At 36.0% G+C, this 19,073-nt stretch overlaps 1 protein-coding gene across 2 annotated transcripts in view; it reads right to left on the bottom strand.

The window, feature by feature from the left end:
• The window catches only part of LOC109057060 (thymocyte selection-associated high mobility group box protein TOX-like), a 59,999-nt gene that overhangs the window by 18,640 nt on the left and 22,286 nt on the right, over positions 1 to 19,073 (bottom strand). For both annotated transcript variants that reach the window (XM_042772548.1, XM_042772542.1), the window contains exons 2-4: positions 13,143 to 13,208; positions 10,445 to 10,552; positions 1,777 to 2,025 (exon numbers count right to left, since the gene is read on the bottom strand). In XM_042772548.1, coding sequence (XP_042628482.1) covers positions 1,777 to 2,025; positions 10,445 to 10,552; positions 13,143 to 13,208 — 423 coding nt within the window. The remainder of the gene's footprint in view (positions 1 to 1,776; positions 2,026 to 10,444; positions 10,553 to 13,142; positions 13,209 to 19,073) is intronic.

The following is a 19,073-nucleotide window of genomic DNA, read 5'->3' on the forward strand; positions in this document are numbered from 1 at the left end:
CATTATGAGGTTTCTTGCACCTAACCAAAATTTAAGGTCTGGGTTTCATTTCTCCAGAAGTAGCAGCGCATTGTAGATCCTTGTGATCAATATTAACATTTTAAAAAGATAAGACAGGGATAAAGTAATAAGTTAAAGTAATAATAATAAAAAACAATTATTAAACCAAATAAAACATTTCGATGTGTAATATATCAATTTATATAAAATATTACATCTACTATATATATATATATAGATATATATATATATATATATATATATATATATATATATATATATATATATATATATATATATATATATATATATATACACACACACACACACACACACACACACATACATCACACATAACATTTTGTAACTATATATACTATATATAATATGTAATATGTGCTAATATTGTGTGTGTGTGTGTGTGTGTGTGTGTGTATATATATTATATATACACACACACACACACACATAATATTAGCACATATATTGTACATATTGTAACATTTATTTAAATTTTTTCTTCACCATATCATTCTGATAACTATAGTATACATGGTATATATAGTTACAAAATGTTATGTGTGATGGATTTTAAAAGATTATAAATATTGTTATTATTATTACTATTATTTCCTTTTAGTTTTATGCCTAATAAAATCTGGCAAAGGGACTACCAATGAAACTGGGGTACATTTACATTCATGAATGTTGATTAATGTACACCGTACCTTTCTGAAATGAATAAATATAAATATATTTATTCACTAATTTTTTTGTTTTATATTTCTGAATGTATTTTTTGCTGTTTCATTAATTGTTTTTCATATATATATATAAAGTATATATATATATATATATATATATATATATATATATATATATATATATATATATTGTATATTTTAAAGATTCAATTGTAACATTTATTGTATATACTGTATATTTTAAAGATTCAATTGTAACATTTATTTTTAGTTTGCCTTAACCTTATTTTTCAGATTTTTTTTTCTAAGATTCAAAAGTTTTTAAAATGTATCTACATTTTCTGAATGTACTATACAACTATCTAGCACAGCCACATGGCAAGCAGAATTCATCAGGAAGAGTGCCTTGATGCTAAATTATATTTAATTAACTTAATCCAATGGGGAATTTGGCATTGTTTCACTGTGCGTTAAATCACATTAGCTCTCATTTGCTGGGTGCTATCTCAATCATTCTATATGCCGCTTCAACCTCTTATAATATCTGTTGAGGTGTTTCATTTGTGTCAATTAAATCATTGTTTGGGCACTGAAACGACTTTGGTGTTGTGTAATTCCTTCATGCGAAATGCATTAGTGACATCTCAAAGGACAGCATGTGCATCTAACAAATAAAGTTTCCTCCACACAGAAAGAAACTGTGTTTTTGGTCATTTTTTCATACTAGATTATATAGAAGCACATTTCCACCTCAGGGTAAAAATTATAAATAAGTTAACTGTAATTTTTTTTTTCTCTCACAAATTGCAACTTTGTTTCTCATAATTTTATCTCTTTAAATTACAACATGATTTATCTCAAAATCTCAAAATGTGACTTCATATCTCTCAACTGCATCTATATATTTCATAAATGCTGCTTTTTATATCTCACAGTGTCGATTTTAACTCACGCAATTACAACTTTATTTCTCATAATTGTGACTTTATATCTCACAATGCAACTACTACTTTATCCCATAATTATTTGGATTATCAACCCCAGATCTTAGTCAGAGAGCGCCAGTACTCACCACTGAGAGGGAGTTGGTGAGCAGGCCGCCGTCTTGACCCAACATGTTGGGGACCGACATGCCCTGCAGGTCCATTCCTTGCAGGTGAAAGTGGTGCAGTCCATTCTGGGAGACAGGGGGGCACAGGGGATGGTACGTTCCAGACTCAGACTCGGGCAAGTGTGCCAGCATGTGTTCGGGGAGGGTGGGGGGTGTGATGGGTGGGATGTTATAGTCTTCATCCCCAAGACTGTGCACTGGGTAGGACTGCTGTGATGAACAGAGACACAATAGACAGAGGTTACGTGACCCTTCAGAACACTGATTGGCTGATTACATAAGGTGATCGCTTGACAAAACCATCTTTTTCAAAAGATGATTCATTTACGACTGACTAGTCATTAGTGATGATGAATATGATGCATTTTTCTCAGAGGTAAATACAATAGAATCGAATAAAAATGCTATCACATTGAAAACCTCAATCTCAAATCTCAAGAGCATTCTTGTCAAGAGTATCTCCAAAGGCAGCATGAAAAGGTTTTCCAAACAGTTAGTCTGAAATACTGCACAATGGGGGGTGAACCGTAGGCTAGAACAAGGACAGAGTGTCCATTTGATACTTATAAATAAGAGAATGAAATGGGTTACGGCACGAACATAAAAATCTTGTTGAAAACCAACATTCTTTGATGCTCTATATTCTGCCACTGAAGCGATCCAGCAACGGCAATGATTCATGCTGTATCAATAACAGAAAAAAAGACTAATCACAACTATATACGCAGCAGATGAAATGCTGAATAAAGTACATCAAAGTGCGCTGCACATTACAGTGATTCATTCCTGCTATTTGAGCCTTTGAGGAAGTAAAATTATATGCAAATGGTCAATCAGTCTCATTAGACTATAACAAAAGGCTGCTTTTATGAGGCTGAACAGTCACTTGCGCTTGGCTGTGAAGTTTGCTTTGGCTGCCTCCTTCAGCCCCTGTCAGTGTAGACTGTGATGAAAAAGATGTAAAGCAGATAAGGAGATGAAAGGCTGTACAAATCCAAGCTAAATCATAAATTATTCTGTAAACACTCTCTCTTGGAGTAAAATACTGTAGAAAAATATATACAGTTATCAGAAGGCAGAGAGTTTATTATCTCTACCCGATAAAACATCGTGCCGAATGCTTCACGAAATGCTAACCACAAATATGCCTCAGCCTCTGATTCGACTCGAACGATCCCTCTCTTTTTTACCTTCAAAGGGGCTCCTCTTTTCTGCTGCTTTATTATCTCTAATACATAGCTTTTATTTGCAGCAAACTAAATGAACCTGTCAGACAGCCAACTACAGGCAATTAGGTATGAAATTGGTTCCAAATTCAAACTCAACTCAAATAACAGTCCAACTGTTACTTTTAAGGATTGCAATAATCGTTTTAATGAGCTTCCTACTTCTGCCTCTAAAAGCCAATGTATCGTGCTCATTTGCATATTTGATTGTGTTGTGCCTCACAGATGTCTGCGTTTGTTTGCAGGAAATATGCTGGCATAATTCATACAGTAAGGCCCTTAGAGGAATGATTTTACTGCCAAATTAAATCAAATAAATAAATAAAACAAGATGACTGTTTGCAGTGGCTTACATTGCTGTTGATACATGCGAGTAATGTACTTATTCGTGTAATTATTGTCGAAAGAAGAGAAAGAAAAGAAAATTATTATATTTAGGTTGAAAATTAGACAAATAAATAAAAGACGGAATGGATGGCCGTTTTGAGGTGCAATTATGTTTATGTGTTCTAAAGGTTATATACGTGATGTTTCTTAGTCTCTTGTCTTTCTTTTTTTACACTTTCCTTTTTTGTGACACTGAGATACGTAAACAGGCAGCCAAGAAAGAGAACACAGGAAATAAATAACCCTGTGCTGTGGTGTGTGGCTCTGAGAGAAAAAAAAAAAGGTGAAATGCACAAAAATTAAGAGCATTGCAAACATTTCCTACATCTGTGTGTTTTTGTCGTGAAAAATATGACTTTAGGTGAAGCCGTGGATGCAAACCTATCAAAACATGGTGTCATCTGACGCAGATCTACTTATTTAACTAAAAACTGCAAAAATGTTCCAGCTAATCTGAATAAATACATTTTCTAAAGGGATATGTGCTATGAGTCAGTGCATTTTTCCAATTCCAGCCTCTAAAATTACACATATTAAAAAAAAAAAGAAAGAAATGTTTAAACATGTTTCATTTTTCAATCTGGAGTCATGTCATTGGTAATTGAAATATTTTTGTATCATCCTATGTAATTGAATAAAACAGGGTCAGAAAGTTCTTGTCTGAATCATATAATATGAACTGAAGTAAATGAACTTTTTATATATTGAGTCAGGGCTGAGGGAAATTACCCACACAATATCTGTACATTCAGTTCAGTGTTTACTATTTATGATCCAGTTACATTCAGATCGCAATGTATAATTTTAACATAATTTAGTTGTGCGGTTTTCCACTGAAAGCTTAGCTTTTCATTTAACAATAAACGAAACATTGAAGAAAAACTACAATTTCTGTGTAAATCAGGACTTTGGATGACACATAGTTTCCCATCAACCCTCATTCTCACTGAATGCAAACAGAGCCGTTTCTAGACATTTGGAGGCCCTAGGCAAAATTCATATTGGAGGCCCCCCACCCCCAATAAAAAGAACTTATATGACACAAATATGATTTCTAGCCTTTTTATTTATACAACATTTCATTTTAAAGTTTGGACACATTACTATTTTAATGTTTTTGAAGAAAGTCTCTTATGCTCATCAAGCCTACATTTATTTGTTTTTCTATTTTACTACACTTTAAAATATAAACTATTTCTGTGATGCAAAGCTGAATTTTCATCAGGCATTACTCCAGTCTTCAGTGGCATATGATCTTTCAGAAGTTATTCTAATATGCTGAATTATTAACAAAGTTAGAAACAGTTGTGCTGCTGAATATTTATTTTATAACCTGTGATATGTTTTTCAGGATTTTTTGATGACTAAAAAGTGGTTACAAAATTTAAAAAAATAAAAAATATATTTTTTTAGTATTTTGCTGCTTGTCTTGACTCATGGACTAGCGTTTAGATGAGGTTACGGTTATGGAGGACCCATCTCAAAGCCCGAGGCCCTAGGCGATTGCCTGCTCTGCCTATAGGTAGCAGTGGCCCTGCATGCAAAGGAGGGGAAGGGGAAAAAACGACAAGTTTTGAGATCCACAACGTGCAAAGTCCTTGTCCATTTGGTGTGACATCATTTTGACTGGACAACAAATCTCTCAGGGAGGTGATTGCCTGTCAAACAGCACAAGGGTAATGGGACTGGTGGGAGATGAATGGCAAATGAGCAGGAGAATCATTTAAATCTACTATCAATTACTGATGATGGTCATGATGGCTGTATGGAATCATTGTCTATGGGCGACTTCACAGTCAGCAGTCAATCAAAGCTTCACAGCGGAGGGGGAGAGAGGAATAAACTGGGGGAATAGTCATGTATCTGATGTGGTTTACACTGACAATAAGGAAAAAATGAGAGCGGGAGAGAGTGTGGAAAGATATGAGGAGAGCTCTTGTGTTTTTAACATAGTGCAGTGAGTGAGTGGCAGAAATGCTTCGGCAGCAGAAATTATGCATTAAATTACTGCAGCATTGTTTATAAGCCTTCCATCTTGACAGGCGTAAATCAGCTCGTCATTATGAAAGAAGTGCACACGTACTGAGATACGAGGTGGATGAGAAAACATGCATTTTGAGATAAGAGATACGCCCCATCATTATGCCACAAAATGCATTAAAACAAATTTGAGAGATGCTTTCTGATAGAAATACAATTTAGATGGATGAGTGAGACTCAGGCTAGTTGTCACATGGGGAAGCTGTATCTCAGGAACTATAAGGTTTTATCTCTAGCTGTGGTTTTGTGTTATATTTAATAATCATTTATTAATAACTGTAGTAATAAAATACATTTATAAACATGATAAATGATAAAGAAAAAATATTTCTACACAGAGAAAAATAAATGTATTCATTTTATTATTAATTATCTTAATAATAATAATACATTTTAATTATTACTATTATTTATTAATAATAAATTTGTTGTTCATTTTATATTCTAAAACTGTATTCTGGCAAGTCACCTGCATTTTTATTAGAATTATATTACAATAAAAACTGCTGATTCGCTGCATTGTTTTGTGTTTCATAATTGTTTTACTGTTTTTTTTTTTTTTTTTTGCTGAAAGCCTATAATTGACAGTAAAATGGCATTTTCATTGTGCATTTCATTGTGACAATATTCAGTACTGGGGCAAAAATGTCAATGAGCGTTAAACGAGCTGTGTCTTTTTTTTTAGGCATTAGCAGTGCAACTCTTCAAAAGGTTTTTTTTTTTTTTTAATTTTTATAGGCAACACTTTAAGGTATTTGCCTTTGCAGAAATTGACTTTCAGAAATAAACCTCTATTTAAATGACCACTCCAGGACTGGCTGTGGATCATTACCCAGAGCTCCATGCGGCACGAGGAGTGCTCCAACATGTTGTCATGCCCTTCCACCAATTAAATTGCTAAAGAACAGCAAAAGGAAGCGTAAACAATGGTGACCTGCGCCTGCAGATGAAGCGATTTTTTCATAATGTAATTTTGAATAATGAAGATGTCAGGTTAAATGCTACAGCAGTTAAACTTAATAAGGTGCCCTTTTTTTCAAATGGCTTTTCATTTGCCATCTAGGCTGGGATTGTGTGAGAGAGGCAATGAAAGCAATTCAGCCTGTAATGAATACCTCTGGGACCCAGGGGCAGTGATCATTTGAATCCAACATTCTTTGGCCGGGCCCCCAAAACAACCTCAGACCCGCTGAGCTGCCGATTACTGTTGAGAGCTTCTGGATAAATGCAGAAGGGCTTGTCTGTCTTGTGCAAGCATCAAGGTCAAGCATTCTGGAGGAGGTTTTTACTTTGTGTAATGGAGGGGACACAAGGGCGTGTGAAGCATCATCTGACCTGAACTGTGGCATCACCTCCGCCGTGTCTTATAAAAAGAACGGGATCAAAGCAAACTGGCATGGTCCATGAATGACCACTCCCTGTCCAGCATGCTGCTTCCATGCCTTTGAGCAGCTTAAGGCTCATGCATGCATGAATATGCAATTCATGAATAACTGAATAATGTATATATTATGAGAAAAACAATGCTTGAAATAGTATTCAAGATCTGATTCTTTTAAAGTATTCTATAAATATGTTGTATACGAACACGGGTTTGGCTCAAGAGAACATTTTTCTATATCTGAATTACACCAAAAAACACATGTAAGAACGGGCCTCTTCAGTCCCAGCAGAGAGCACAAGGTTAGTTTATGCATGTTTAAAATGCACAGCTTTCTCCTGGTCCCACAAGAGCTCTGCAACATCTGGGGGGAGGGGGGTGGTGGATAGATAAGAGCACCTCTACAGAAACCCACACAGAATTCTGACAACCCCCCTCATCAGAGACTATATATACATGTCAAACCGTCACGGTAGGCAAATACATTCTGTGCAAGAAACAAATAAATAACATATTGTATCTGTGCTGCTCTTATAGTTAAGGATAGTATTAATATCAAAAACTCTTCCTGAATGCTGCTTTGCATCTTCTATAACACAGATCAGACCAGTCTAATCAGGTTTAAACAAAAACCAACAGTTGTTAGGCAAACATTGCTTGCTCTGTGAGTCAAAGTGGGCACTTTCACAAGTAGTGTCTTTGAGCATAGCCCAGAAATATGAGAAGTGTGTATATTTTTAGTGTTCGGCTGTAGTCGGCTTTATCTAGCATCGCTGGCTCACACTACTTCATCTTGCTGCTGCATTAAAATAAATAAACATTGATACAGAGCGCTTGTGGGCTGACATGCGCTCAGCACTCCAGCCATTTTGGGTTAATAAATGTGGCTTTTATTTAATGGCCAAGAAACACATGGTTTAGGTTGGAAGAAGGAGGAATGAGAGGAGATACTAAGATAGGAGAGAAGCTGTGTGCAGACAGACAGTGCTGAGGTGCAGTCTGGCTGATGAATGCTCTGTGTATTTTAACATTTCATTGATTCAGACTTTTTTGTAGGCTGTTATTATTGTTATGTCTTTCAGAAAGCAACGGTTCTTCATGTCCAGAGATGTTCAGATGGATAACAGTATCACATTTTGTCACTTCAAGCAGCTACGAGGCTTTCAAAATTGTTGTGAGTCAGTGGGAATGTTTTGATGGAAATAAAGTCAGGCAGATTTCAACCAAGAGATTAACAGCAGTTTTTAAATGTCATTTTAACACACGTTTCCTTTATAAAAAGTCCCTCTCGTGTAAATTTCCCTTACATTCAAATATCTGTTTCTGTCTATTCTGTCTACCAAACCGAGAGTAAAGATGTAAACACAATCAAACCATTGACAAGCATTCTGATAAGATTTAACTATATACTGAAGACAGAATTTAATAGAAAATTGTAACTGTTTCCTTAGACCAAGGTTTATTTTTTTATTTAATTATTTGTAAAGATTTTAAAAGATTATTATTACTATTATTTCCTTTTAGTTTTACACCTAATAACATATGGCAAAGGGACTACCAATGAAACTGGGGTACTTTTATTTTCATGAATGTTGATTGATGTATAGTGTCTATTTTTGAAATTGATAATTTATGATTGTTTGTTTATGTTTACTGTCCCTTTCTGAAAATAAATAAATAAATAAATATTTTTTATTCAAATATGAAACTAGCTAACACTTCTGCATGAGTGTTTCTATATATATATATATATATATATATATATATATATATATATATATATTTTTTTAATATATATATATATATATATATATATATACAAACTATATATTTTTTCTGGGCAACATCAAACTGTTATTTTTTTATGTATTTATTTATTCTTTGTAACTGAGATTTTAAGGTACTGTATGTGTCAGTACAAAAACTGGCTTATTAATGATAACTAGTTCCTCATAGCCTAACATTTATATTTTGTTTTTTTAGATCTACCAAGGGCCAGAATGGTGTTTCACCTCATTTGAATCACAAGAAAAAGGTTAAGCAGTTTATTTGTCTATCCATCCTATTTTGCATGTTTGATGCAGTCTAGTTTTTGTCATTCAAGATCATTACGAGATCTTATGGTCCCCATGCCTCCAAAATCCCAATTTAAAAAAATACTGTCCATGATGCTTTGCTCTTTCAACTGCATCCATCTGAAGAGCCACCTCTAGTTTCAGTATCTCTGCACATAAATTACATCTGTAACGGTACACTCAACATCTCTGATCTCACCGATCACTCTGAGGACCGGCTTATGAAAGTAACAGTGCTGTTCATACAAGTGCACCGACCACGGCAGCCTTTAGATCTTTAAAATCAACCTAAAAACTATCAGATCAAACTAAAAGTACTTTTCTAACCATTCATATAATAGCCATGATCCTAACACTTGGCCTTGGCGCTCTCCAGGTTGCCTTTGGTTTGTATTATAGAGCAGATTAAAAGACACAATTGCAGTCCATGTTTTGCCTGCGGAGGCTTTTCAGCTTCAGTTTTAGCTTCCTGAGTGTGAAGTTTAAAATAGGCACAGGGGTACACTTCTCTCTAATTTGGTTAATGTGTGTTTAAAGGCAGGAGAAAGCTTTGTGGCTACGTACCACACACTGAGGTCAAGGTGAATTCAACTGTTGTTGCCAATAAAAGTAATTACCTGTTCCCAACAGAGGGAAAGAGAGAAGTCTGTCTTGAGTAAGAAAGAGAGAGAGAGAGAGAGAGAGAGATGCAAGGAAGCACGAAAACAGCAGAAAATAGAGACTGCAGTTCATAAGCAAGAGGAAGTAATATTTACAAAGGGAGTTTTAAGATTCAAAGGGAAACATAAAAGTAGTGCTAGACTCAAAGCAGCTCTAAGATTTCAGCAATCCTATTCATACATGTGTACAATGGGCATACAGTACAATGGACCCTTTTCACAGACTTTGATACTGTATATTTTTCACTTTTCACTAGCTGGTTAGCTATTTTTTCTCTCTCTTAATGTACATAATTTAATGTATATTTATATAAGTGCCATTTGTTGTATTACCTTGGAATTAATCAAAAAATCTAGCCAAGTAGCCAGTACTGCTGCAAAAGAGTTTAGGGGGTCGCTTTACAACATTCTCCAAATTAGCATTAGCTATGGCAACATTTCAATTGTAAAATAGATGGGTATATTCTAGCTAGCTAGTGTGCTTCATATTCATGTTGTGTAAGAAATGCTGATATGCTAATATGCTATACCATAGCATCATCACATACAGTTTCAAAAACAGGAAGTGAAAGTAAATTGTTGACATCTATCTCTCTATTAATCTTTTAATATATTTGATCTTAATTAAAATCTTTTAGAATGCCAAGTAACTTTATTTGAACAAAAAGGATATTTGCAGTAACATTTGCTGTGGTGTCTAAGTTTAATTTATTTTTATAAAGTGTTAATGTAAAAAAAATAGTGTAGATGTAAAAAGGATCCATATGGATGAGACACACAGCACGTAACACACAAATGATGTAAGCTGCTGTTATTTTGGCCTGATGGACGTCTGCTCGGTGTTGGTGTGGGGTTATCTACCCATGTCAGACGGGGGCCATCCGTGTGTGAAGGGGTGTCTCTTTTCCAGGGGCCTCCGGCCTGTTTGTTGCTGTGGTGCGTCTGGCTGGGACTGGCAGGCACGCGGAACTACAGTGGGATACAAGGCCAAGGGGTCAACCGACAGCAGGGTAACAAGAAACAATAGTACATGTAAGACTCCATTCAACTTTCATCACTCTTCAATTCTCTTTTTTTGTGCCTCCATGCTGCTTTATATTCTTAATGCATCTTTCATCTCCACCAACATTAAAGCTGCAGCAAACATGCAGCGTGAGCACATTAAACACAGTGACCGGGAATGTACAATGCAGACAATGCACATTGTAAATCAATTTCAGGCTATGTAATGGGTGGCACAATAGGACCATATGCAGCTTTTCCTGTTTAAAGAGGTATAAACTACATGAAACAAACAAGTGACCTGTAATTTAGTGCACTTTCCTTTACATTCTCCTGAATGCATTTGCCACAGTGTGCTGAATAATACATGAGTCAAATATAATTTATTTATTTTTCCTCTTGCTATTGAAAGCCATAACACTACTGTGCTTACTCTCTATAGCCTTCAGGTTAGACTGTAATTCTCATTAATTCTCTATATCACAATGCACTGTAAATGCTTACTGAAGAGCTTTTAGGACTCACATAAGATTATGTATATGTACTGTGTTTATATGTATTTCAAGCACAAAATCCAGAGTGAATCATGGGACCTCAACATGACATCATAGTTAGTCATGCGCATTTAAAACTCAGACCCCAGATTGACTAGACAGTGAATGGCAAGTAACAGCCTCGCAGCCAGCCATAAATATATATAATACTGTATATAACCAAATATATATAATATATAGATCAGTATATAATCCACTGACAGATTAGACTAGATTTGACTAAATAGTTACTTTTTTATATTATATTATATTATATTATATTATATTATATTATATTATAATATTATATTATATTATATTATATGATATGATATGATATGATATGATATGATATGATATGATATTATATTATATTATATTTTGATTAGAATAGCTTATTTTTTTGAACAGTAATACTCCAACTGGCTAGTTGCTATGGTAAATTATATTATTATTATTATTAAAAATAATAATTTATTGTTGTTGTTGCTTATTATATTTTATTATATTATATTATATTATTTTTTAAAAATGCAGTTTGACTAATTGACCTCTTTAATCAATTGACTGACCATTATGGCCCATGTTTGACCAGGTCTTTCTCTAACAAACTTAAAGATTCTTCTGTCAGTGCACAAAAAGCTACAACTTTGTCAAACCATAAGTGAATGTGTTCATGATTAAGTTTAAATATACAATTTTCGACATGCGTGAGAAAGGTGTGAATTGCACCTTCACACATTTCAGCAGAACGGAGACCTGTTAAACGTTACTTATGTCAAACCAAAAGACAGGAGATGTTTTGAGCAGGCTGCCAAACCATATGGAGATTCTTTTCTTAAAACGTGTTTCATTATTAAATTTACTTCTGCAAGTGGAATAATTATTCATAACACTTTTTAAAATTTGTAATAAGAAAAAAACTAATGTGAGATGGGGAGGGAGGGGGTTATTTCACAACAGGAGCTATTGCACATTACACTCTACATTACACTCTACATGTCTTACATTAAAGGCCAAACTCTGTGATCCACAAACAGATTGAATTCAGTGCTTTCTTTGTGTTTACTGCATCAAGGCACTTTACAGAAAAGTTGTTTTTAACCTAGAGTAATATTCCAGAATCCCATTGTGTATAGTTTTCGAAGTTTGAAATGTCAAAATGTAGCTTGCTTAAATTTCATGGAATGCAAGCACGTAGTTCAGATCAATGTGTCTATAAAAACAGGACAAACCAAAACAGCTCATGACAAAAGCAGGAAGGAAACATTTAATAGAGCAGCAACATCATATATAGCCTGCTGCAGGCTGATAAAACTAGTCAGGAGAAATACTGTGGGAAAAAAATCCTAATTCCAGTTTTCACTTGCACACACAATCAGTCTGTCTACGGTGCATTGGGCCGCCTGTCACATTCATTTCCATACAGCAGAATGTGGCAGGTATCCTGAGGGGCGCTAATTAACCTGTAGCCGTAATTCATTAGCCAAACATGTAAAAGGTCCACTAAGACAACCTGCTCTAGTCAAGCAGGCATGTTCACCCTTGACCTTAATGCACTGAATTGCATGCTTTATTTTAAAAATTTAATCAAGCTGTGCTTTTTATAGCAAAATGTTCTGAACTATCTAGCTTGAGTCACTGATGAAACAGTCTTTTATCTTGGTTGTTCGAACAAGCACAAGTATCCTGAAATAAACTTCCCTCAGTGAGTAACAGCCGTAACTAGAGAAGCATTGCTCAGAAACGCTGCAGTCTGCCTTTTATAGACCCGTGGCCTTGTTTGCAGTCCATACTGTGTGTAGTTTTTAATGAAAGTGTAAATGGAGGAAATTAAAGCCTGCGACAATATGCTTTAAAGCTTCATTTTATTAAGCTTAGACAAAGCTTTAAATGTTTTGTTTACATGTTATAATAGCCCCTGATTATGGTGGCGACTGATAGCGGCTCTAATTTGCGATGCGCCGGCTTAAATTTGTTTAATTACGACTTAAAACAAAAGGAGTGAGCAGTAATTAACCCACCTGGTTCCCTGGCACAAAGTCCTGGCTGGGCTCTGGCATACTCATGAACATGTTTTCACTGTCGTACTGCAAACAGACAGAGAGAGGAGAAAAAACAATAAATAAACAGTCAGAAATGTTCACTTGACACACAATACGAGCCACAGAATTAGAGTTGGTATTGGTTGGTATTTCTGTGCAGTGCTTTCTTCCCAAAACGCAGGGCTCAAAGACAATTAGTCTTTGAAGTCCCTGCCGTATCAGATGGAGATGTCAATGATTTGATGTAATTAGTACAGTGGTAATTAAAGTTGCTGGTTGAGGGGGATGAATTAAATGCTTTTATGTGCCCAGTGGAATAAAACGGAGGGAGTCATGTGAGTTTGATGAGCCCAAACAAGGATAGACCTGAGACTGTAGGACAGACCCAGGTGTCTCACCGCAGATAAAAAAAACTCACAAAAACCTGTTAAATCGTCATTTTAACTTATTTTACCATCAACGGACCATTCAATCAGTATGAAATGAACTCATTGTGCTCACAGTGTTGGCTGACAAATTATGTTTCAGTGGTTGTGATTTAGTTGTTTAAGTATTTTGGGTTGTTAATGTAACTGATGATATTCAGAGAGTTGGCACAAGCTGATTGGTTCATGCTGCATATGCAGCCAATGAGCTTACTGCCTTGCATTTATATAGCTGGCTAGCATTCACTAGAGGTTCCTGTGGCGCGCTTTTAGTTTCTCTGAAACCCTCCAACTTCCCCAGCTCCACCTGTATATATCTGCTACAGGTTATTTTTATGCTATTTTTGAAGCAGCAGTATGTCTTAAATATTCACGGCACAGAATCGCCGTATGCATTGGCAGTAGCAAGTTCCTGCACTTGCTTGCAGCAGCAGCAATAATCTACAACTACAGCAATAACCAACAGCAGCAACAGTGTTTGCTGATTTTTACTTTATTTAAACTTTTATTTATTTTATATCAAGGTGTATGCTGTGTCTCCAGCTTTCGTATTAGTTTAATAAACATTCTATAACCTATTTCTTATTTATTTGTTTCCACAGTGTTTGCTGATTTTCAGTTTTTTTAATGACGTGCAGTTGACGTGGAATTGCCGCAAATTTGAAAGTGAAAGTAAAATGCGCATGGGCATTTATAAGCTAGCGTATTTAAAAGCGTCCTGGTCTTATTGTGCATGATTTATTTGGGCATATTATTCCAAACAGAAGAAAAGGTTTGTCAAAGTTTTTATTATGTATTTTTTTAAATATCACATTTGTTTAGTACCTATTTAGTGAATTTTAAAAATATCAATATGACATAATATATAATATAAATAATAATATATTTTTAAATATTTTTATAGATGTTTAATATTAAATATACATTTAACAAAATAAGTTTTTGTATTTTATTTAAAAAAGTAATAAAATGCTCCACTTCTGAAAAAGCTTGTCTTTTTTTCCTTCCAACAATTTGGCTCTATTCTGGCATGTAACCTGTATGTAAATGAATTCCAGATGGATAAAATCAAGCCTTTTTTCTTATTGAATATCCTGTTTCACTCAGATATGTCAGATTACAGGAGTAAAATGGGTTGCACGTGGTATTTCAAGTTGATTTTAAAGTTGTTTTAATAAGAAATGTTTATAAAACCAGAATTGTTAATCCATCTACTCTACCTACAGGACAAAGAGCAATCAATCAGATCAGACCCAGTGTGTCTTTTACAATAAACAAGCAGCTTGTGCATTCACCTGCTGAAGACGCTCAAAACAGTTTCAGCTGAGTCAGTGCAGGTTAACTGTGGGATGAAGGAGAATGAGACTGTGACCCAGCTGTGCAGCACACCTGGGAAATTATAGCAGCCCACACTGGCTGCCTGCTCTCGTCCACTCAGCAACACACACACACACACACACACACACACACACACGCACACACACACACACACACAGATTTTGCTGACATGCCTGCCTGAACAAATACCTGCCAATTTACATCTGCTCCACTTCCTTAAAAGCCCATGAAAAATGACTGATTAATATCAAAAGCAAAATCAGATATGTTGTAAGTTGGCTGTGAGGGAATGGCTTTCTCAGCAATTGGTCCCTGACAGCGTTGTCATTAACAGAGATCCAAGACACTTATTTGAGTGTTACGAAAGAATGAGAGAGGGTGTCACGAAGGAGAGTAAACCGAGTGAGAGAGGAAACTCGTGGCTGACGCCTGTCAGTAGCTGAATGTTTGTATTTCTGTTCATCCGAGCAGCACATCTCATTTCATTATGCCTGCTCGAGATAATTCTATGGAAATGAAATGGCAATAATCCTAATGAAAGCCTATCACATTGCAACCTTTTAAGTGTGCGAGTTGATGGGCCAATCTGATTGGTTTTTGCACACAGATGACAGTTAATTTCATGCTAGCTTATTGATTGTGATTAATGTGATCAGACTGTTCTAAGATGTGGCTATTCTTAAACTATGAAATGTGCTGTTTTCTGAAACACCACTACAACCTAGTCATAAGCCTCTATTCATAACTCTATTCAAAATATTGAAAAAGCATATAATTTTTCAGCTATGCTGCAGTTATTGGTTTTAGACCGAGTAAATCCTGCCCTCTAAATTAAAGAGCCAAATGCCAACTGAAATCCCATAGAAACAGTCAGTGACCTGAGACTTGCGCTTTGGACTGCATATGCATATTGGCAGGAGTGACCTGAAATATATGCTTTTTAAGGATAAAAAAACAACATTTACAGTATAGGACAGTTCATGTCAGATCGTATAAGCAGTTTTTGAGATTTCAGTATGTCCCTATTCTCAGTACTCTAACAAGCATAAACATTGTGGGTAAAAATACAGGTATAGGTATTTTTTGGTATTGTATAAATTCATTATTTTACCTGCCCCCCCCCCCATGATTAATTTTCATGTCAGTAGGAAGCTCACAAGGTTTTAGAACAGAACCAACATCTTACAGGAATAGATCAGAATTAGAACAAGAGTATGTTTCCAAAACAATATGCTTTGACAGTAAATACAGCACTGCAAAACTGCTTGCGTCTGGTTCTTCTCCTGGTTATGTTAATTAATAAAACTTCATCCCTCATTTCAACACCACTGTCTCCCACTCACATGGCAGCCAGTTATTTATAACAGAAGGTTCGAGACGCAGCCGTTCACACCATATCCATTTTTATAAAGATTCTCTCTAGTTTCTCACTGCCAAGACCTTTCACATGTCTCTCTCAGTGTCCGTCCACTGTTCTATCTACTTAGCTCTTACCCTCTATCAGACACTATTTGCATATGAATGTGTCAGTGGAAAGTGTGAGGCGGCCTTAGCTGAAAAAGTGAAACCTCAGAGCTAAACCCATCAAACTGACACCAAATCCATCCAGCAACAGTTGGCCAACACCCTACTTCACCTACACGCCGAACGCACTTTCGGAGCAGACCTGGCAAATGTGTGAACTCCATTTTGCGAGCTGTACAGGTTGATATATTTTCCTTGATTCGTGTGAACTACTGTTTCTCAGTCTTGTGGCAAGCTGGGAGCCATTTTGTGTCACTGTAGCTTTTCGTTCAGAGCTTGAGGTGCCATTACATGACCAATAAAACCACAGCCAGTGTAGATTGCTTTTGTAAAATCTGACAGCCTGACTGCATATGCTACTTACACAAATTATTACATTATTAACAAACAAAAAAAAAACACAAGAGTCCATCATCAAACTTCAGGGCCACAGGCATCAGCTACATCCTAAAACAAACATCCATTTTAGTGTGAAAAGCAAGAAAGTATCTGTGCAAGCAGGTCAACAAACGACTACAATGTGCATTCGGCAGCTGCCGCGCTGATGCAAATGAGCTATCAAATAACAAAAACAACAAAAACAAAACAGGGCCTAATGGCTGCGGCACTGTAAATCGATCCCTTCCACACTCCGCCCCGAGCGTCTGGCAGCTTCATAGGAAGCTTAGGTAAAAGAAATTGATCCCAACTGACATGACCACATGCTAACAAATTCCTCATTATGATTAATAGGAAGTGTTCCTCAGGGGAAGGAAGGTAATGACATGCTAGTGTTCTCCCAGAATAATATTAGAAAGTCTGTGGCAACACTTATTAGCTCTGTAATTAAACTGTTCATCCTTAAATGACTCCCCTGGTTTAGAAAAGCGAGTCCTGCGGGCCAAAGTGTGTGTGCAGGGACTGAACTGTGGCCAGGGATGTGTTCATTCGCTAATGTTCCCGTATTTATCTTACAAGGAGTTTTCTGTTAATTTATTCTAATTAATGTCACTGGAGGGTCTCAGCATTGATGCTCGATCACAATGAGGTGTTTAAAGTGCCCCTATTATGGATTTTTGAAAATTACCTTTCATGCAGTGTGTAACACAGCTCTAAGTGAATGAAAGCATCCTGCAAAGTTTTAAATCTGAAAGTGCAAAGTTATTGTCTCTCAAAAGAAAGAGTCGACTCTGAATCATTGAAACAAGTCGTTTTTAAAATGAATCCCAAGCCATTTCATCTTGACGTCAACATGAAACATTAGCATAAGGCCCGCCCACTTGTTGGTCTTTTCGCATTGGTCTGAATGAAAATGCAAATTCATTCTTTGCTACTAGGTGCTGCTTTTGGAGCTGTAAAATAGCAATTTTCCCCGTAACGCCGTATACATTGCAGCACTGCGCTCACAAACACTGCTTTATCAGGTATTACAGGCATGATGAAATGAAAATGAGACCAATCGGACCAATCACTGCAGATTAGCATCACGCAAAGGAGGGGTTTGGAAAAATGAATCGTTAAGCGAATCGGTAAGGTAAAAATAAATGCACATTATAAGACAATGAAAGTGTTTTTTGACCTTGCATGCATGTCAACATGTTTTTGGGTACTCCCAAAAACAAAATATGAACTTTCATTACCCATGATAGGGGCACTTTAAGAGAGCTGCGTTTGATTCTGATCCGACACTAGCTTCAAAATTTCCTCAATCAATTAAGTTTTTTGCAATTGCTAGGACACATTTCTCAATACTAAAGTCACTTTTTCAAAACTCTTCACAAAGTTCTCCTAACCATCTTTCAACTTGACAGCAGTTCATTTAACATTCAAAATACACTAAAACTACCAAAACACTTGTGAAAGTGACGTAGAGCCACGTATGGTGACCCATACTCAGAATTTGTGCTTGCATTTAACCCATCCAAAGTGCACACACACAGCAGTGAACACACACACACCATGAACACACACCCAGAGCAGTGGGCAGCCATTAATGCTGTGGCGCCCGGGGAGCAGTTGGGGGTTCAGTGCCTTGCTCAAGGGCACCTCAGTCGTGGTATTGCCGGCCCGAGACTCGAACCCACAACCTTAGTGTTAGGAGTCAAACTCTCTAACTATTAGGCCACAAAACTTCCCCATTAATTACAGTAATGTCTCAAATTAAGGCAGTCTTACATACCACTAGCAAAGGTTTTCACCAAACAAAAACACTTTATCACTCATAACACAACAACCTAAAAAGCACTAACAACAGGCAGCATTATATGCATTATATGCATTGTACGGAAACAGACAAATGGGATTGTACGCATTCATATGAATTACTGTAACCACCAATTTGCCAAAATGTAGCATAATTATGAATTGCCATGAGATTGTGTTAATTAGGCTGTATCAGGATTAGTGCAAGGCTGTGAATGTTATTCAGAACTGGTTTAATTAAAAAATGTATATTAAAAAATTCCAGATTCAAGTACCAGAACTTTAGCAGTTCTTCTGTTAGTGCATCTTGTAATGTGGACAGGTCACAGTACTAAAACTATTATCAACAACAGGCATGACTGATATCTTAATAACATTATTTAGATGGATGGATGGATGGATGGATGGATAGAAGTAGACATTCCAGTGCAAGGTTATTCAC

Source organism: Cyprinus carpio, chromosome A2 (genome assembly GCF_018340385.1).
Source record: "Cyprinus carpio isolate SPL01 chromosome A2, ASM1834038v1, whole genome shotgun sequence".
Taxonomy (NCBI): domain Eukaryota; kingdom Metazoa; phylum Chordata; class Actinopteri; order Cypriniformes; family Cyprinidae; genus Cyprinus; species Cyprinus carpio.